We start from the raw sequence: 22754 nt of genomic DNA, 5'->3' as shown, positions 1-22754 counted from the left end.
TTTGAAGGATGAAACTGAATCATTTTTTACCACCCCAATACTGTGACGTTGACCTGAAACATAAAAACAATTGTGTGAATATGCATAAATAATGGTACCCATACAACTGAATAATAATAATACCACTTTATAGCCTATTATTTTCACTGTCGCAACTCTTTTCAAAATTTGTGATTAAGGTTTATAAAAATCATTAAGAATTCGAAAAAGTTAAAGTCCTTAGATTTTCTCATCTCGTATAGTTAGTAAACCAGTCGTTAAACACCATAACACACTTGTATTAGTCACCTTATTAAACTTGATTGGACATACAATCATAGTACCTATGATCTGTTGATTTATACAAAGTTTTCAATAATTAATTAATTTATTTATTTATTTGAACACATAAACATTAATACAAGCGGGCATCAAACAGATATGCGCTACACAAGTCATTTGATTTATGTGTGGGTTGTGATACTGCCCGGGTGCCCAAACCGAAGCAGGTGGTTTTCTTAGGAGGCCACGATCCGAACCTTCGACCTAAAGGTCTGATCCACAAGGCAGTGGAGCAGCCTTAGGAGGTGCAGTCTCATAGCCAATGAGCAACAGGTTTGTACGCCATTTGTTCCTTCGGGATCCTGGAGCCCAGGGTTCTCCAACTCTCCCAGGTGGATCCTCCGTATCCACCATCCCGAGTAACACGCCTGACATTCGCTTTTCGTCCTCCTTCATGGGGGACTCGAACTCAGGACCTTCGGTCTCGCGAGCGGAAAACCATTAGAATATTTATTATGAATTTTGTTTACATCGTCCTCTCAATTTCGTAAACAACAGTAATGCTGCGAGAAGGCAGTGGGTAGGACTTCCCTGGCAGTGACTGTAGACGTGTGACCATGTGAGAGCACTTCGAGAGAGAGGGAAGGAGAGAGCGGTCTTTCCCCACCCTATGCCGTACCAGAGTATTTCAAACAAATTCAATTGGTTGAGAATATTTGATTAAATGAATGATGTTGACTAATATTTTAAATCTTAATGTCAAGTTTATTTGAATAGATCCATGATGTAAATCAAATTTAAGGAAAAAATTCACTTTTTTTTTTCTAAAAAAAACATTTTAGACAGTAATTAAATTATTATTATTATTATCATTATAATTATTATCGAGAGACTAAGAGTATTTAATGCATCTTTTGTAATTATTTATTTTATGCATGATTAATAAGGTTGTTTATAACAGTTAAATAAATTTATTATTATGATTATTACTTTTACTATTCATGGTACATTAAATTTTCAGTAAGTTGTTGTTTTGTTTTTGATGACTTAGAGGTACAAGAATGTATCTGTGTATGTATGTGGTTGAGCAGATAATTTTATCGTTTATTTACTTAATTAATCTAAATTGAAAAATAGGAAATGGATCTTTTACTAGCAAAATGAGTAGTAGTTTGAGATGAATGAAGATTTCTAGCTTGTAAAAAAAACACGACAAACTTTTGATGAATCACGTTTAAAACAATAGTAATAATAAGAGTATATCATCTAACATTGTATAATTTGATTCAGAGAAGAATGACTAAATAGGTTGGATTAGTTTGTTTACGAGACCTACAGATAAACACAAATTAATATGATTAAAATTTTTAAAGTAATAGAGTAATTCTATACATTATTTGGTCATTTATAGTTTAATCAGTAGATTGGTTTATGAAACCGTCACAATCTGTTAGACACTAATATCTTAATATTATCAAGTCGTAGAACCTACAAAACTATTTTATGGTTCATAAAAATTCGTCTAATTTTTTACAGACAGGTATCAATCGGAGAACCATTGAAAATTTGGTCACGGAAGGATCAATTGGATGAATCATGATTTTATACATGGGATATAATTCGTGGCCTACTAGTTTACCTGTAAAGATAACCCGCTTATAACATTAAATCCAAAGACTCTCTTTAAAATAGGTTATCAAAGTTCTGTTGAGAAATCGTAACCTACAAAATTTAAAATAGTCAGGAGTGAGACACTTATTGATTATTACATATAGTGATGGTCACGCTGATATTAACTGAATGAACTAAAAAAAGAGTACCAATTAGCACATAGTCTGTGTTTAGGGTTTCCAAAAACTCACCTCCAACCAAATACCATTAAAACAAAATGGATTCTGATGATATTCCTCATAGCCCAGTGGCCACATTTCAATCTAAAATATAGTATCTAAAATACTAGCTTCGATAATTATCAGAGGCCTAACTAAGACTCATGAACTGCAAACACGAGAGAACCAAGCTGGCTTCAGACCTGGTCGTGGCTGCATCGACCACATATTCACCATCCGTCAGGTTCTAGAACATAAGCATACTTATTGGCGTCCGACAATGGTGGTCTTTCTCGACTTAAAAGCAGCATTTGACTCGGTAGACCAAGAGATTCTGTGGCAGTGTCTGTCATTGAAAGGCGTACCCCAGAAGTACATAAGCCTTGTGAAGGTTCTTTACTCGAACACTACCAGTCGAGTCAGAGCTTATGGCGAACTGTCATCTACTTTTGCAACCTCAAGTGGTGTCCGTCAAGGCTGTCCACTTTCCCCATTTTTGTTAAACTTCATCATAGATCTACTGATGGAAATAACATTCTCGTCGACTCAGTTCTCGGGTATTGATCTCCATCCAGGAGGTCCACTTATCGACTCAGAATACGCAGATGATATAGTCCTGTTTGGTGAAGACGCTGATAAAATGCAGTCTTTTGGTAGCACTGAGCAACAATGCCAGGATGTTTGGAATGCGCTTCTCTCCCTCTAAATGCAAGCTGCTGCTTCAGGACTGGTCTGCGTGAACACCTGAACTAAGGATAGGGAGTGAAGTAGTCGAACGCTTTGACAACTTCACTTATCTTGGAAGTCTGATCAGCCCTAATGGGTTGGTGTCTGACGAAATCTCAGCACGGATTCGAAAAGCTCGTTTGGCTTTTGCCAAATTACGTCACCTATGGCGAAGGCGAGATATCTGTCTATCAATAAAAGGACGAGTATACTGCGCGGCAGTCCGTTCTGTTCTACTTTATGGCTGCGAAACATGGCCACTAAGAGTAGAAGATACTCGTAAGCTACTAATATTTGACCACAGATGCCTTAGAAATATTGCTGGCGTCTGCTGGGAACACCGGGTAAGTAATAGTGGGGTTAGACACAGGGTATTAGGGAATGATGGTAAATCAGTTGATGAGGTTATGAATCTTCACCAACTGAGATGGTTGGGTCACGTGTTACGTATGCCTGAATACCGATTACCACGTCGTGCAATGCTAACCGGTGTTCGGGACGATTGGAAGAAAGTTAGGGGCGGCCAAACCAAAACGTGGCATCAGTGCTTGAAGTGACTAACTTCTAGTCTGAGCCATGTTGGTAGATGCAGACTACTTGGTTGGGGTCCGCGTGACTATCGTAACCAATGGTTGGAGACTCTGAGTGACATGGCTCAGAATCGATCACAATGGCTTCGGTGCATACACTCTCTGTCTTCCCTCAAACTAAGAGATTAAAATTGCTTCATATCTTTCTTTCTACGAACTAACTCTTTCTTCCTGTACTATATCCTTATTGCAATCTTCCTTTTATATATTACCACCTCTGAATTAACTACTTTTATGAATCCGGTGTCCATCTTGTTGTGTTAATGAGGTATGGCAACTTGGACCGATGGATATATGTGCCTGGTCATACGTTGTAGCTGACTGACTGACATTTCAATCTGACCTATATAACCTGATCAGCATTTTGAGTTAGGGATTATGATATTATTTATCACTTAGTGATCGATTAGTGCAAAAAGCTATGTTATGACAAAATATAGGTCCGGCATATTCTATGAGTCACCTTCAACTGACAGACGGACACCATTAAAATAAACATGCATTGGCTCAATTTACCCCACCATATTAGCACGATGAGGCGAAAATCTCAAAGCAATCTAAACAATACAACAATAATAATAAGGACTAAATATTGAGAATACGGTCCAAAAACAGAGCAGGGAGGATGTATGAAAGAATACTGAGATTCGAAATCGAAAGGAAGATTTATGGTGAATGGATCTGCGCCATCGTGAACGTCGCTGGAGGTTGCCAATCACTGATTACGGTTATCTCCCGGACTTCCAACATGTCTCAGACCAATACCTAATGTCTTTATGAACTGTCGCCACGTTTTGGTTTGGCGACCTCTATCTTAATACTTCTGCACCAGCAAGCATTTCTCTTTGAGGCAGAAGGTGGTTAGATATACACACTATGTGTTCCAACTACCTTAGTTGATGAAGATTTACAACTTCGTCAACTGATTTGCCACCTTTGTGTAGTATCCCATATCTAACCTCAACACTACCCATTTCATCGTTCCATGCTGCGCAAACAATGTTTTTGAAGACACCTATGATCAAAAACTTGTAGTCTACAAGTGCCTTCTAATTTCTTAGACCATGTTTCACTACCGAAAAGTAGAACTGAGTAGATTGCTATGCAGTATATACGCTCTTTGGTTGGAAGGTGAACATTTCACCTATGTCACAAGTTGCGGAAGCTTGGAAAGGCCATCAAGTATATAAACGATCCTGACAGGTTAAGACTTCTAGTTCGATAATTCACACCACACCTGCTAATAAAAACCTTTATGTACTTACTGATTACTGACTTCAAAAGTTAATTTCCCGATCTCTTGTGAGTTGTGTCCAATGGGTTACAACTATATCAGGGGTGAGACAGTGACCATAAATGGCGGCCCCACAATATAGCGAAATGACTGAAGTTAAGAATATAAATAGATGCCAAATCACTGTTTTGATCGTTAAGTGTTTAACATAGGGGGTAGAGATCCTTGGTTTGACCTTTAGTAGGGTTGTGGATCTATATCGATACTTGTATGAGTTAAAAGTTAAGATTTTCCTGGTTTTCAGTGATTGTCTAGCCATAGTCAGCCCATGATCTTTAACACTAAACTCAGCAATTTCCACAACACTCTAGTGTAATTTCACTGTTCAACTTTTTAAAAATGATGGTAATGCAACTTGAAATGTTAGGATATGAATTCTTAACTATTCTAAAATATCAGAAGGCGTTTTGTGGATATTATAGTAATTTTAATAGTTAAGATCATGAGTCGATTGAAGCTAGACCACCATGGAAAACCTGAAAGAACTGGATGGCCGTTTCGTCATACTGTGAAACTCCTCAGCATTACGCATCCACGATCCCACCTTGAGGGATTCGAACCCACGACCTATCAGTCTCGCATGCGAAAGCTTAACCTCTAAACCACTGATCCGACCGTCATGCGACGGTGTTTATGTCTAACTTCGACCAATCCACGAAATTGAGCAACACATTCACCAGTGTCATCAGTGAGTTACTATCTCACAACTGACCCTGTTGAACTCCACTGGTTACTGCTTCTTACTAGAACTTCAGAAAATACCTCTTGAAGCTATTCACTAGTGAGCGTATGTTGATTCATGTCGGCAGGGGTTTTTTATGGATATTATGGTAATTTTAGTACTTGAAGTCATGAGTCAATTGACTGTGAGTGTATCGCTCGATTTCGTGGATTAGTTGAAGTTAGACATTAACATCGCTGGATGTCGGCCAGCTCAGTGGTCTAGAGGACAAGCGCTAGCGCGCGAGACCGATAGGACCTGGGTTCGAATCTCGCGAGGTGGCCGTTTAGTGCCTCCCGGTTTTCCATGGTGGTCTAGCCTCAATTGACTCATGATCTCAACTATTAACATTCTAAAATATTTGATTGATATCCAATATTTTAGTTACTGGTATCGTAGCTAGCTTTATACTGTACAATTTACTAATACATTTCTTTCTTAAAAAAGGACGGGATCTATACTGTTTTAGTCTTTAAGTGAGTAATTGTGTTAAACTTATTTGTTTAAACTAGTCACACCATATATGTTTCATTTCTTCAACAGTCTGACTTGTTCTTCTTCCATGTATTTATTATTTGTGTTATTATTATTGTTATTCTTATCATTATCATCACTAGAAATTATAGTGCTTCAAAATCTAATTAATTGTATATAGTTTTAAAATAGTTTACATAGTTGTTTGTTAAAGTTTTACAGTACTCCCTTTTTGACCTTGAAATGTTAGACCTAACATTTACATTCAGTGATTTCTTTGTTGTTATTGCATGTAAATCTCCTGTTCACCAAAAAACCAGTCATACTCATGAACAGAATATTAGAACAGGATGGTTTTGCTATGCACAATCTATGCATACATATTCATATTTAAATGTATACGAAGACAAGTAAATTAAATGTATGAAATGAAATAGACATATTATAGAATATGGAAATGAAAGCCATGAGAATATAATAATAATTATTAATGTTATATACGTGTAAAGCAAACTACAAGATGATTGTTGGTGCTTCACAGTAATTTAAAAGAAAAATCATGTAGTACTTACTACTAATAACACGTATCATTGGTGAATATTTAAATCACAAAATGTTTGTCTAAATATTTTAGAATTTTTAACTGTTATGGTTTTTTGTAAACTTAAGTTATTTTAATTTACAAAAGTAATTTTCATCATTGACTGATGTGAACCACTGAAAAACAAGAAACATAGAACAATTATTTCGTCCCACTTAGAAGACTTTTAGTTATATACCAAAGATTCTATATGGAATCAAATTTGCAATTTTGTGGATCACTATGAATTACCAGTTTAGTGGGCTACTTTTGATTAGTGAGTTATTGTATCGTTTACAACTTGACTGACCCTATATACCTTGCTTCATAGATTAATTTTAAGAAATCCATTTCGAAGTTACATAGGAGTGATCATGTAACTTTAATCTATTATTTTTTTTGAAAGTAATTTACATCGTGAATTGAATTCAGTTGAAGTAGTCATTGAGAATTAGGGATTTGTATCAGTAAGGGTTTTGTGGAGATTGTCTTAGTTTCAATAGTTGAGATCATGAGTTAAGTGAGAAGCAGTGACCAGTGGAGTTCACCCGGGTCGGTTGTGAGGTAGAAACTCACTGATGACAATGGTGGATGTGTCGCTCCATTTCGTGGATTGGTTGAAGTTAGACATTAACACCGTTGGATGCCAGTCAGCTCAGTGGTCTAGATGTTAAGCTTCCGCGTGCGAGACTGATATATCCTTGGTTGCGTAATGCTGAGGAGTTTCACAATAGGACGAAACGGCCATCCAGTTCTTCCAGGTTTTCCATAGTGATCTAGCTTCAATCGACTCATGATCTCAACTATTGAAATTAGGGATTTACTCAGTTCGATTTGATTATTTTTTTAAAAATAATTCAATTTCCAATTAATTTATAGATAACATTTATACATAATCACTATTGAGGGATTAGTCTACATTTAAATATTCAATATTATTCGAGAAAAAAAACCTTGTCAGTTCTTATAAATAATATGGCTATTTACTTCGTTAACTTATTAACTTCTTTATAAAAAAAGCATAATAACTGTAAATAATGTCAAGTTCTTTTTTCTTTTCTAAATCAGACACATTTAGTTTATTCATAATTAATGTGATAAACAGTGATTTTGTAAATAATTGTCACTATTTTGATCTCAAAAAAATGTACTTTTAAATGTTTGTTTTTCAACCTTTCAACATATTACATTATTTAATAATCATACCAGGTATAAATTGTTCACTACAGTTTATATGATTTGCTTGTTTAATGTTAATTAATTGTACTACTGTTTAGTTAATAGATCATGGATAAGATAGATTGATAGTAAGTATTGAGTGAGAATTCATTGTTATGTCATTTAGTTTTTAGTTGAGGGGTGGGAAATAAGAGACTGAGTTTTTGGTTTATTAATTTATTCTGGTATATAAAATATATGTAAATTTTACAAGTACGGATTTAAGTTGTTAAAGTAGCTTTGTAATGTAAATGATAAAACCTTATTCCAAGCATTAAGGGAACTCACAAGTTCAGTATTTGCAATCTACTTCGTTTAATGCTTCACTGCGATGCATCTATACACTAAGTTTATTGGATAGTGATTTAATCATATGAAACAATTATCTGTTGTCGAGTTCTTACAGATGAATGAGTTAAATTAGTGTGTAAATTCTATTTTGAATCAGTAGATTCTATTCAATTCAGTTATGAGATTACTGTGTAGTCAACTGAGATTTAGAAATTTACTTTAGTAAACTATACACAGAACCATAAAACAATTATGCAATCTATTGATGGACATGATTACCGCCAAAAATGTATTTATTTCCTAATTAATACAAATATATGCATTGCTGGAAATAGTTTACAGCGAGAGAAAAAAAACATGCACACAAATGTAATTTCTACAGTCATAAATATGGTCATAAACAATTATTTAGGAAAGATGTAGAAATACATATATATATGTTAGAAGTTTCATAAAATCTTTTTTTCAAGCTGTAACCTGTCATAAAATATTTGGAAACTAATTCTTCCAATCGGTTCCAATACCTCTCCCTTTACCTTCTTCGAGACTGATATTTCATAACCTGCGTTTTCTCTTATACTTATAATACATCGCTTACTAGTCAGTGTAATGGTAGTAATAGAAATTGTGATAATGATACTGTTAGTGTTCGTATTATTATTAGTATTTATTCGCTTTTTTGATGAATGAGAAACTAATGCCTAGGTGTATGTAAGATTCACATCTTAAGACGACCATAGTTGTTTCGTTTAAATAATAATGAAATAAAAGTTTGAGCATTTTATAGATGTTAAATTAAAAGTGGATACCAAAAGACTGATCAAATTGTAATCCTAGGTGTTTTGTAATGGATAATTGAACTGTAGGATAATAAGCAAATTAGAAAATTATATTTATATTGTATCTGAATAACTTTAAATAATTCATTATAAGCAAAGATGGATAGTGGCTAGCAGTGGAATCCTGGACGCGCGTTTCGTCCTATTCGGGACTCGTCAGCCGGATGTACCTGTATCTTAGAGTTGATGTTCACTCAGGGACTCGAACCTAGTACTTTTCGCTTCAAGTGGCATCGCGTTATCCACTTAGCTACTGAGTCCTGATACGCACAGTATGCACATATGCCAATAAGAGACTGATCAATTTCAGTCCTAAAACATCAATAGGAAGATTCAAGTAAAACAATATCAAGTGAATTTAAATCATTCATTGTTTACATTTTTGGAGGTCATGACAGTTTCTGGTAATTGGAGGTCAACAGTTATGACCTGAATTTATATACTAGTTACTGAAAGTTCATAAATATTATACATCAATTGTAAAACATCTTTGACAAAATTTCATCATAACTAGTCTTGATGTTCTAAATCTTAGTTACTATTTTGGGTATTAATGAATTCCAACTCACTAGGGAATATTAAATGGTATACATTTGTATTATTTTTCCCATTTTTTAGTTCGCCGTATTTTATATATGTGCATAAATATGATTGTATGTTAAAAACGGGTCTAATGAAGATAAACTTGAAAGCTAAACTATAAATATAACATCATCTAACTTATACCATTGAAATTTCTAGTATTTTGAGTATCATATAATAAACATAATTTTTGGAAATTATCAGTCTGATATTTATTATATACCTAACTATAAGAAATCAATGTGCTTGTCTACAGGATATTTCTACAGGTGAATACTGTTCAAAACTTATCATCTAACCATAAGAAAAATTCATTCCACTTGGTATTCCTTTAATAAAATATATTTTTCCATCTAGAGTAGACTGTTTTAGGGCTAGTGATATAACTAAAAAGATAACTTCTAACTGAAGTGAGAGCTGTTAATGTTGTCCAGAAGAAAAATGGAAACTCCACAATTAGACCATCTAGCTCAGAGTATTGAACAACATTGAAATCTGAATTCTGTACTAACATTACTGTAGTACTTGAATAGATTACTGATTTATCTATGAGTATCATTCGAGATGTAAGGTGGTGGTTAGAAGTAGTTGACAGGAAACTCTAGACCTAGGTTTCGTGTTACTTGGTGCTCGTCAACAAAGTGTACTTGTAATCTTGAGGTATCTGATGTTACCTGGAGGATCTGATTCCGTGTCGTCCAGCTTCACAGTCAGAGACATTACCATGATCAATAGAATTCGATCAGCAGTAAGATGGACTTTACGTACATGACATATATCCCTGCTCAGTGAACAGTCAATTGTGAGTGTCATTCATTAATGTAGATATACAGACTGCTGTGTTAATAAGATATTAAGTTAAGAAAAATATTCTGCGACTCATTATTTGTCTTTTCTTACGGATTTAGCAGAATAACTTGTATAAATATGAATGATAATATCTATATATGGAATCTTAGATAATTGATCATGCAACTCAGTCATTACATTAAACACGTAAAGTATTTAGATAAATTTGACATATGCTCATATTAATTGTTTTGTATTATAAAATATTAGACAGATGGTGAAATATTATATACTGTGATTCCCAATCATTATTGTCTCTCGTTTGGTTACATGAAAGTCTCAATAGTTATATTCGAATAGGTCTTAAGTACCCCTTACATTTTAAACCCTAATGCTACGACGATTTAGTTTGTATTACTGCTAGCAGATACTTTTCTACTTTAAGATTTATTAGCTTTTGCTTATTTAGCTTCTCTCATCCTTTAATTACATCATTCTAACGACGAGTATTATTAAATTTTCTCACTAAATAATTTGTTTCATGAGCATATGGCCTTTGAATATTGTCCTGTTTAATCAGATCTGAAACCGAAAAGATTTGCAAATGACAGAAAAGACTGTTTAATCATTAGTATTTTTATTTCATAGAACAAATAAACCAAACTTCAAATTTTTAAATGATTTTTAATTCAAACCAACTGAGAACAATATTCTTGAATGATTGGAGGCGATCCTCAAGAAGCTTAGCATCGAAACATAGTATATGAAATGTCAAGTAACTTAAGCTTGTGTCCACTTCGATAGAACTTAACCAGCACCAAGAAAATACAAAACATCACACTGAGTAAAACACAACATTCAACCAATAGGAGTACAGAAATCAATTAGTCAATCAGCTATAACGTGGGACCAGGCACATATATGTATCGGTTCATGTTGCCATACCACATCAGCACAGCAAAATGAACACCAAATTCATAGAAGTAGTTACTTCAATGGTAATAATATATAAAAGATTGTGTATAAGGATATAGTTCAGGAACAAAGAATTAGAAAGAAAGGTATAGAGTAATTTTAATCTCACGATTTAAGGGAAGACAAAGAGTGTATACACCTACACCATTGTGATCGATTCTCAGCCATTTCACTCAGAGTCTTCAACCATTGGTTAAGATAGTCACACGGACACCAACCAAGTGGTCTGCATCTACCAAAATGACTCAGACCGAAAATTAGTGACTTTATGGATTGATGTCATGTTTTGGTTTGGCCGCCCCTAACATTCTTCCATCCGTCTCCAACACTAGTCAGCACTGCGCGTCGTGGTAGTCGGTGGTTTGGCATGCTTCATACGTGGCTCAACCATCTCAATCGATGAAGATTTACAACCTCATCAACTGATTTGCCATCACTTCCTAATACCTTGCGTCTAACCTCACTATTACTTACCCGATGATCCCAGTAGATGCGAGCAATGTATCTAAGATATCTGTGGTCAAATACTAGTAGCTTACGAGAACAGCAATGGTCGCAGATTAAAACAAATTCATTGTTTGTTTGCTTTTTCATTGGCTATACACAATTTTATAAATCTGACAAGAACGAAATTTCATCAAATATTAATGTATTTAGCAATTGCAGTGTTAACTGTTCATTAGTGAGTAACAGGTTGTATGGAAAACATAATTGTAAAGGAATTTGAATTTAGTGTATACGTCTATGGGAAAGCATTGAAATACAATCAACATATGTAATCTGCAAACATCATCGCTCTTGATTTGCTGATACCTTTTTCAGCAGAATCGACTGCGTTTAAATTCTCATTGTTTTATATTATTTATACCTATAAGGGTTATGGAATTGCATGTGAGAAATAACATTTCACTATGATAATTAATGGGACATAAAATAAATCCCACTCATATATTTTAATTTACGGTTTTTACGTGAACCATAATAAAACGAAAAGAAATGGGTGGGACAAACTATTACAAGAACAGTATATATATATATATATATATATATATATATATATATATATATATATATATACCAGTGGCTATCAACACTCAGTAGCTAACTAGACAATGCTGTGGCGTTTGAAGCGAACAGTATTGGGTTCGAGTCCCAGAGTGAACATCAACTCTGAGATGCAAGTCCCACATAGGAGTAAAAGTGCGTTCTGGATTCCACATTTAGGCACTATCCATCTTTTATTAACTTTAACTGTTTAGATAATCTTGCAGTTAGAAAGCACAACAGGGTAATTTTACTTAAGACACATTTTTGAACTATCTATTACTCTACATACTTGTTTTCTATTCACTGAAACTTTGATAATTTGATACAATAACTAACGAGTATGGGTTTTAATAGAAATGTTGGAGCATTTTAATATTGAAGTACATCCATGTAGTAATTTAATGATAGCATATATTTAAGCGAAATTATGAAACGATCAATATTAGACCCCTCAACGGTGCTCACCCGAGATCTCTCACGCTGGAATTGGACCCAAGAGCTTCAGTCTCGCGCGAACGACTAACCTCTAGATCATTGAGCCGTGATTCGACAGTGTTAACATCTAACTTCAATCAATCCACGATATTACACGACTATCTTGCATTGTCCTTGGTGGATAACTGCCTCACGCTTGACACGGTTGAACTTCACTAGCCACGGCTTCCTGCTGAAACTCTGTGAACTACCTATCGAAGCTAGTCACTAATGGGCCCATGATAACTTTCACCACGGCTGTCTAGTGCTTCCAGGTTCTCAATGGTGATCTAGCATTGATCGATTCATAATCCCAATGAAATTCAACCATCTCCACAAACCCATACTGAAGATAGTATATATAAAATTACTTAATGAAATAAACTTTAAAATATCCTAACCTCATCATTCCCTTTTTATATATTTGTCATGTTTAGAGAGTTATTTATGTAAACACAAACTACTAAAAACCAAAAACGTTTATTTGATGCTGTATATAACATTTAATCTGAATTAATATATCTCCTCCAGTCCTACTGTTTATCTTTCTTCATTAGTATTCATATCTTACCGCATCATATAAACATAAACATTACGTCACATGCTAAATTTCAAATATATGTATGGTCTATATACAAAAAATACAATAAACCGCTGTAAACTTTCAGATGGATGGAGGAAATGAAAGACAGAAATAAAGGATATTTTAAAAAAATAATCTCATTTATCTTTGGAGAAATCCAAGGAGTCAATAATTAAACTTGATAAATAATCGAGACAAAAACAACTAGTATTTACAAAAAATAGACTTGAAGGGTATGTTAAGACCATGAAAGAATAAGAGATTCCACATGTTGCTTGGGCATACAGGGCTAGAACTGGAACTGATATCTCTGCAGCATAAACCATTTTGATTAATCCTACCTAAATTACAACTTAGATTTATGCTAATTATGTTACATTTTGACTTGATCATAGTTTCCTTTAATCACAATATACACTTATTATTATTTGAATTCAAACACTTAACGATATTTAGGACTATCTAGTATATTTTTATAAAACATACATGAAGAATTATTAAATAAATGATAATAATTGTCATTATTGGTTACATTCATTTGATCGGATTCATAAACAGATCTATTGACTTTCAAACAAACATATTTTCTCTAGAGTATGATGATCTTAAATTCTATTGGTAAATAAGTGTTTAGTTCATAGGATTTGTATAGTGCCGAAACAAAATGCTACAATTCATCATTACTCCTCTTTATTATATACTATTCCTCTATTATCAGTTTACTGTAAAAAGTGGTCAAATCAAGTAAGTGATATGCACTTTTTATAATATTTGTTGACTTTATTAATTTAAACTCTATTTTACTGTTTTTTATTTATTTATTTATTATACAGTTAGTGAAAAGCAGACGGTTAAATGGAACAATTGAATTCCCTTTAGCAGATAAATTTTCAAGATTCACTTTTAGAACTACAATTTTGTATTTAGCCTCTAGAGAAAATGAACCTGGTTTAATGATTGAAGCTGGATTTGAAACAAAATATGTACTGTGCGTTCAATCAATTAAATGTCCAGCACCAATCATGACAACTACCACAGAACCTATTACAACAACCACGCCATTGACGACAATAACAACAATATCAACAGTTTTAAACAATTCAGATAATCTATCTATCTTATCATCATCTAATTCACAGAGTCGTGCTACTAACAATTTATTTGGCAATAGAAATAATGAACGTAGTGGTTCTGCATTTTGGGATGCACTTTTATCTGGAACTGAACCGAAAGATTGGTTTCTTGCAACCGTTTCTTTGGCTTGTCTATGTCTGATACTCATAATCGTACTTATTGTAACATGGTTGTATATATGTCGCATCCGTAGGCTGTATAGTCGAAGGCGTTGCCAAGGTACATGTCGTTTTGGATGTCGTTGTCCACCGGAGGTTGTTCGTCAAATGGCCGCAGAGGCAGCGGTATGTGGCCCTTTAGGGCTACAGACGCACCAGCCATTTATAAATACAATGTCACCACATGGAAATGGTTCTGTCAAAAGCGGAAGTGGGTATGGGAATACATTATATACAGGTGGAACATTGAATTCAGGTGGATGGGGTTCAAATGGCAACAAGATTGGTTCCCCACTTTATGTGGCTTTAAGTTCTGGGGTTGATAAAGCGACCTTATTAAGTGCTGGATGTAATACACCTAACTGCATGCTTGAGATGTCTGGAGGTTTACAACTAACTAACACAGTAGATGGAAGTAGTGGAACTTGGAATCAAACAAATGGAAAATTTCGAAATCCTCGTCTTCGACCAAAACGCTCAACACAGGACGCTTTAAGACGAAGTACAAGTGAAGGTTCTAGTGTTTCAGGTGTTACTGGTACCGTAGGTGCTAATAATAATACTACAGGAATAGAACAAGGTAATTTTGTTTATCGTCCTGGACCGGTGGTTAGTTTTTCCGAAGCAACAATTTCAAATATTATACCTGCTATGGTTGTAAGTAATACTAATGCAGGTCAACATGGAACTGAATCAGCAACAACTGTCTATCTTCAAACTTGTCCAAATGGATATAATTATTCAGATAGTGGTAGAGGCAGTGGTATCAGTCCAGGCTATTCACATTCACCGACACATGTGAATAATCGAAAAGCTAACGATGGAACATATTTCAATAACAGTAACAATAATAATGTTACTAACGCCAATAATAATAATCAAAACAATATTCAAAATGGTTTCGTTAATTCCAATAGTCCAATAAATATGGATGATGTTGAAAGCAGATGTGATATGAATTATTTAGGCAATCAAGCAATTAAAATTTTATCCAGTTTACAATCGGATCATTGTACGAATTTCAATGGTTTTAGTTCAGGTACTTTTAAATTTATCTGATATATATATATATATATATATATATATATATATATATATATATAATCATATTTGCACTTGTTATGTTGTGCGGTTTCATATATTCTGTCTAAAGATTAATATAACTTGAAGAGGACCTACTTTAAGTGTATTCATTCATTCTAGATATACTATAGCTTTGGATTGGTCCCATTAATACTCATGCTCCATGTTTCACAGTTGTTTTCTACTACACTTACAACTCCACTTTTATCCATTGCAAAAGTTATCCTTTTTGAGGCTTCTTAGACTGCGTGTTTTAGTTATGAATTATTGTAAATTTATCGACATCAAATGGGCACTCAGTAATATTATATCAACCCAGAAGTTTTCAGTTACCGAATGTAAATACAAAGCTGTTATCAAACTCTTTTGTTAGAGCATTTGTAACTTTCGTAATTAACTTACTAAACTACTTCACTTACTAAGTATTGACACACATCATAACTGAGGGAACATATAACATTTAGAGGGAGTAAATAGATATATGCTTATAATATAGACTTTTTCACATCTAATTATTTTCCCATATCTATAAATATAAAAAAAAATAAACATATTTAACATAGGAACTTACAAATTCCCATTGTAGACACTTTACTTTCTGGATAAAAGTTGCATGAATCAATTTAATTCTGTCGTCCATTTGAAAATGGAGATATTTTGTTGTTGTGGCTTATGTAGATTATTGTACACATGTGTTCGTGTGATCGTATGTACATATGCCTATTAGCTTATGATTAGTTCACTATGTATATTATCTAAGACAAAGATCATATTAGTTACATTGTTAACCTGTAGCGATAAGCAATAATGATTTATTTATTATTCCCGGTTTAAGCGTTCAAGTATAGTCTCGTGTTCATTTATCCATAGATAGTGAAAGTGATAAGGTTTTTAGTCATAAAAAATTTTCTTCCCATTAATAATTAGATTACATGATATAGCTTTAACTATCAAACATATTTATTACATAAAAAGATGACGATTAGAATTAAAAGCTGTCGATGGACTGCACGTTTGTACAAATATATATTTTAATAGTTGAATTAATGAGTCAATTGAAGCTAGACCACCATGGAAAACCTGGAAGCACTGGACGGCGTTTCATCCTATTATGTAATTCCTCACCGGTGCGTATCCACGATCCCGCTCGTGGTATTCGAACCCAGGACCTCCGATCTTGCGCGCGAACACTTAACATCTAGACCACTGAGCCGTCCGGCATCCAATGGTATTAATGTCTAACTTCAGCCAATCCACGAATATATCTGTCTGGTCACTGAGTTGTATTCAGTTTTTCTTATCAATATATGAAACCACTTAAATGCTAGTGATGTTGTTTATCAAGAATCTTGAAGAAAATCGAATAAGGGGTACCATGAATATATACATATGCAATTGTGTTTTTTTAATAAAGCGGGTGGAATGAATATTTGTTACATGAATACACTCGTTGTGATTTATTGCTTTGAGTACCAGCACTCCATTCTAAACTAGAACTTCAAAGTTGACTTCAGCTATATTGATTAGGGATGTAAAGTATCATATTTGACTAGTACATTATATATTAAACAAATGTGACACTAGTTATTTTTTATCGACCAATCAACTGTGAATATATCGGTCTTACAGGAATTCAACTATTATCCGAATGACTTAACGGTGATACATCTGACTCGACTGCTGGGTGACACAAATTCGAATCATCCGAGAATCATTAGTTTCCACGAAACTGTAAATATGTCTTATTGATTAGTGTCAGGCAGAATAAAGCCTAGATCCGAAATTTCTTCCTTATAGCTTACGGAAACCTAATATCCTAACTTAATGTATATATATATATATATATATATATATATATATGTATATATTATATACGTTTTGAAAAAACTGTCAATATTTTTAAATTGAAAAGAGCTTACTGGAAAAAATGAAGTTAAAAAGTTTATTTCCAAGAATGAAATTAGAATAGTTTGAAACAAAAAACCCCGACATTTATGATTAGAACTAGTCATCAGTATAAACTATGTTAGTAAGTCATTGATTAATGGAAACTATTAAAACCCAGATAGTATTAAACATTCATCTCTTTTAAGTTTATGGCTTCTAAACAACGAAAACTATTGGTATCTTAACAAATCGAACCGTGTAACTGTGAACGTTTTTGATAAACATGTTATCAAGACACTAACTACCGGTTTGTAACCATAGGTTTCACTTTTCCGACTTTCATTAACTGGCCGTACATCACAGGTATCATGTTATTTTTCGCTGTGGATTGACCTCAGATCAAGAATAGTTTGTTGCTTTTCCATATCACTAATCTGAAGAAGTTAGAAGTGTAGACCAATAAATTATAACTCGGTGGTACGAAGGTAATGCACCCACCTCGTGACCTGAGAGATGTTGATTTCAATCTATGTAGGATTGTGAGTGGAAATTTATCAGTAGCTGTAAACTGTAATGAAACACTTCTTCAGTACTCTTTGGTTTTTGTGTGTTCTTCATCTGAATTCATTTAGTAACGAAAACAATCTCATAACTGAGATAACCTAATTAAATTGCAATTAATTGGGGAAGCTTTCCGGCTTATCTAGGTTAATAAATATGATCACGATGTCTTTAAAATCTAGTTGTCAACTATTTTTCGTGAATTTAGGCTGGTACTATATAAAGGGAGTTCCTTTTGAAACTGAATATAAATCCACTAATTTTAGTCTTAATATTTCCCACGCTACTGGTTTCAAGAGTGGGCTTATTTAATTACATAACTAGATATAGAGTCAAACCACTGGTCAATGGTGTTTATGCAATATCTGTAATTAAACTTCATTACAAACCGTAGAAAAACCTGATTTATAAGCAGTGGAATATTGTAAGACATTGTTAGGTTAACAATAAAACCACTGTTACATCCTAAGCCAATGAACATTAAAATCTTCATGCTAAAGAACGTCCAGTTGAATAATTAGAGACATTAAAATAAAGAACTGTTAAAACTTAAAAAAAGTGATCAGTGGAATTGTTTTTCTCTGAACAGTCTTTTATAATAAGAAAGAAACTTTATCACTTACTTCTTGCACGAATAGTACTTATTTTGAATGAATAAGGAGAATTAATGAATAGTATTATTATTATGAACTCATTATTCTTAGTTATATTTTTCATTTGAGAGTTCAAAACTATGGAAACGGGTTTATTAATTTATGGAAACCTTGATGTTTGATGTTGTTGGATCAGTTTAGATTCTTCTGCCTCAGTAATAATTTATTGATTATTTATACATATATCATGACATTTTGAATTATCTCAAATTAACTTGACCCTAATCTTTATCATATACTATTCAAAAATGCAAATTAAAATACATTAAACAACATTCGATTAATATCAGAAGGGGTTTTTGTGGAGACGGTAGTAATTTCAACAGTTGAGATGAGTCAGTTGAAGCTAGACCACCATAGGAAACCTGGAAGCACTCGATAGCCGTTTCGTCCCATTGTGGAACTCCTCAGCAGTGCACACCCACGACTCCGCCTCGCGAGATTCGAACCCAGGACATATCGGTCTCGTGCCAGGTGCTTAACCAACTAGACCACTGAGCTGGCCGGCATCCAACGGTGCTAATGTCTAACTTCAACTTATCCACGAAATTGAGCGACACATCCACCATTGTTTCACAATAGGACAAAACGGCCGTTCAGTGCTTCCAGATTTTCCATCGTGGTTTAACTCCAATTGACTCACGATCTCAACTATTGAAGTTACTACAATCTCCACAAAAACCCCATCTGATACCAATCAACATATGCTCACTAATGACAGGCTTCAAGAGGTATATCCTGGAGTTCTAGTGACAAGCAGTGACCAGTGGACGTCAACTGGGTCAGTTGTGAGATAGTAACTCACTGAAGACAATGGCGAATGTGTCACTCAATTTCGTGGATTGGTTGAAGTTAGACATTAACATCGTTGGACGCCGGCCAGCTCAGTGGTCTAGTTGGTTAAGCACCTGGCGCGAAACTGATAGGACCTGGGTTCGAATCTCGCGAGGCGGAGTCGTGGATGCGCACTGCTGAGGAGTTCCACAATGGGACGAAACGTCCATCCAGTTCTTTCAGGTTTTCCATGGTGGTTTTGCTTCAATGGACTCATGATCTCAACTGTTGAAACAATCGATTAAATGTAATTAAATTTCTTACTACTATTAGCGTTCCACTTTAACTTCACGAGATTACAGAAAACAGTCTACTTACATTATCTTCATTGGCCGAAAAATGAAAACTCTTAAACATATATATGCACTTATCAGTATTATTCTATCAAGCCCTTACTTTAAAAGACGAATAAAAGAAGTATTAAATGATTTCTAGTGATTTGTGAAACTTTAATTTCGTTTTGTAATATCTAAAAATTATGAAACAAATACGAAATCATACTTGTTAGTTTGAATTGACTAGGAATACTTTAAATAGTTTTATTAATGACTATTTATGTAGTGCATACAGTTGAATTGGTTAAATGGAGGTAGGTAAGTTATATTTTAGAAAAATTTATTCAGTTAAAGAATGCCTTTCATGATATACTGATCTCATTTCGAAAACCATTTAGAGTTAGGGAGAGCTGAACAGATATCTGATTCAGCATTAATCATTCTGAACAATTCACAACGACGAGTTCATAGTAGATCGAACGCCGACTTTGATAGGTAAAATCTAGTTGATACTGAAGACTTGGTAAGTTGTTTGCTAGATAAAGTCAGATAATTATAATATTATAATGATTATGAAAGATGGTTTTTTGATTGTTTCAATAAAAATAGCCCCATCAGAAGCAAAATAATCCATAGCTGTAAGTCATATTACATATCAGGTTCTCTTCTCGACATTTTGTTTGGATCTTCATTTTATGTTAGTAAGGCAAATAAAAGAGTTCATGAATAAACCATTTTAACCAGATAGTGACATCAACACAACGTACAAATAAGCTCATAAATTCTCTGGTATTTATTATTGTCTAATTTGTTTAACAAGTAAAACATGTGGTCGTCATACAGCTGAGATTTTTGACAATATTATAAGTATATATTATCGACAATGTGACTCGATAACCAGGAACATACGTTTGTCTATCTATCTTTGAGTCACGAGTTTCAGCCAGAAGCTGATGATCCAGTATCTCTATTCAAACAAACACAGACAGAGCAGGGTTCAAACTTGTAGCTCAGTGGTTTTATAGAGTAATGATTTCATCGTTAAATCATTCCTGTTTATTTACTATTAAGTATACTTTCATATTATGTCATAACCTTTTTTAAATATATATTCAGATCCTCACAACATAGCAATGCATCATTTAAATCGTGATTCTGAAGGGGATTTTGTAAATATCACACCACCATCAGGATTTTATGATTTTAATAACAATACCAATAATAATAGTAACGATGTAATTGTAAATTCTGATTCTGGTTATTTGGGAAATTCATCTCGTCAGCAATCACAGACTTTTCATCAAAATCGTTTGATAACTAGTCCAAATAGTTTTGGACGACAATTATTCAATCAACTATCTCCATCAATTGTAGTACCACCGTCACAGTCATTTATTAATTCTTCTTGTATCAATGACAGTATTACAACTACATCTTCTTTATATCCATCCAGTCAGGCAGAATGGCATAATACTACTTTATCACTTAACAAGTTTAATTTACAAAATGGTGAAATGATCGGTAGTCTGGATGATGAATATGTCAATGGTTATTCAACAGAAGTTAGTAATACAGGAACTGCATCTAGAATGCGCAAATATATTACACCTAATTATAATAATAGTAATGGTGGCAGTGGAACAAGACCGTTAGTTTCACGTCCCCAGTTCTCAGATTCTTTACATTCTGGAGTTAACTATCATCAAAATTCATATGCAAATGAAAGTAATTCTATGACAATCAATAATAGATCTTTGCATAATTCAAATGATGCTACAACTCCTAATGGAATATTATCACCACCGAAAATTGATCATATATTTACTACACTTACATCAGAACGTATGTTGTAAATGGAACACTTTTAGATGTGTGTTTTTTTAAAAAAAAACCCAACTGATTATTAGGACTTCGGTTGTTTTCCAGTGATAATCTTTTATTTAAAAGTGTATTTTGTTTGTTTTGTAAAACAAATGTGCTTTTCATTACATCCGAAATAAAAGGCAGTCATTTTTTTTTGTACACAATATTGGTTATCATTTTCATACTTAAATATTGAACACTTTTAAATTGTTGCAAAAAATAAACAAACAAACAAAGGAATCCTATTCAGTAGTAGGTTTAAACCCTATAAGAAAAAATTCTGTTCTTTTGTTCTTCTCCAACCAATTGATAATGTTTATCATGATTCGGTTTCTTTTTTCTTAAAACAGTTGTATTAGCGATGATTTTGATGGATAAGTAAGATATTTGGATAAATTTTTAGTTTTTTTTTTCGGTTCTTTGAATCTATGCGATATTCTCTTTCTATATGCATATATAATACTAACGCTAGATATTATTAATACTAAATGAACTTCATACGATTGTACAGTTCGTGTTTATAAAATATTTATTGAGTTAAATGGTGTTCTTACAATTTGTTTCCTCTTTATATGTCTCTTTATAATTATGTACATGAGTAAATGATTTATATTGATATATATATATACATGTATTATCCTATACAGGAATATTTCATTTCTAAACGTTTATTTAGATTAACAATATATTAAATATATGTACTTTGAATACATTTAGAGTATTCATTTAATGAACTCTTTTGCATTTATGAATGTTTAGTGTTTTCTTTTTTGCTATGCTTCTTTTTGTTGAAGGTGAAAGATAAATCAATTTCTGAACTATTATTTCATCATTTTATTCACACATTGTCCTATTCAATTACTTATTGAATATACGTAAAATTGAGAAGAAAACTAACCTGTACATTGATGAATATAGTCAATGTCATAAATAACTAGAAAATTCAATTTAAGATCACTTTTCATTAGTTAAAAAAGAGGAAGCAAAAAACAAGGAAATATTAGAAAATCACTTTTTCTTTTAAAATTATCCT

The 22754-nt window shown here is 33.4% G+C and overlaps 1 protein-coding gene across 1 annotated transcript in view; it reads left to right on the top strand.

Moving 5' to 3' along the window:
- MS3_00002031 (uncharacterized protein) overlaps nt 1-21711 on the top strand; it is a gene marked incomplete at its 3' end in the record, with an annotated part of 48212 nt that extends 26501 nt beyond the window's left edge. The window contains exons 2-3 of the mRNA XM_035732845.2: nt 14107-15604; nt 20975-21711. Of these exons, the coding sequence (XP_035585710.1) occupies nt 14107-15604; nt 20975-21711 (2235 nt within the window). The remainder of the gene's footprint in view (nt 1-14106; nt 15605-20974) is intronic.
- Between the last annotated feature and the right edge of the window lie 1043 nt (nt 21712-22754).

The sequence above is a fragment of the Schistosoma haematobium genome, chromosome 1, assembly GCF_000699445.3.
Source record: "Schistosoma haematobium chromosome 1, whole genome shotgun sequence".
Lineage (NCBI taxonomy): Eukaryota > Metazoa > Platyhelminthes > Trematoda > Strigeidida > Schistosomatidae > Schistosoma > Schistosoma haematobium.
Note: the sequence above shows the minus strand (reverse complement) of the source record. Positions and strands in the feature narration are given on the sequence as shown.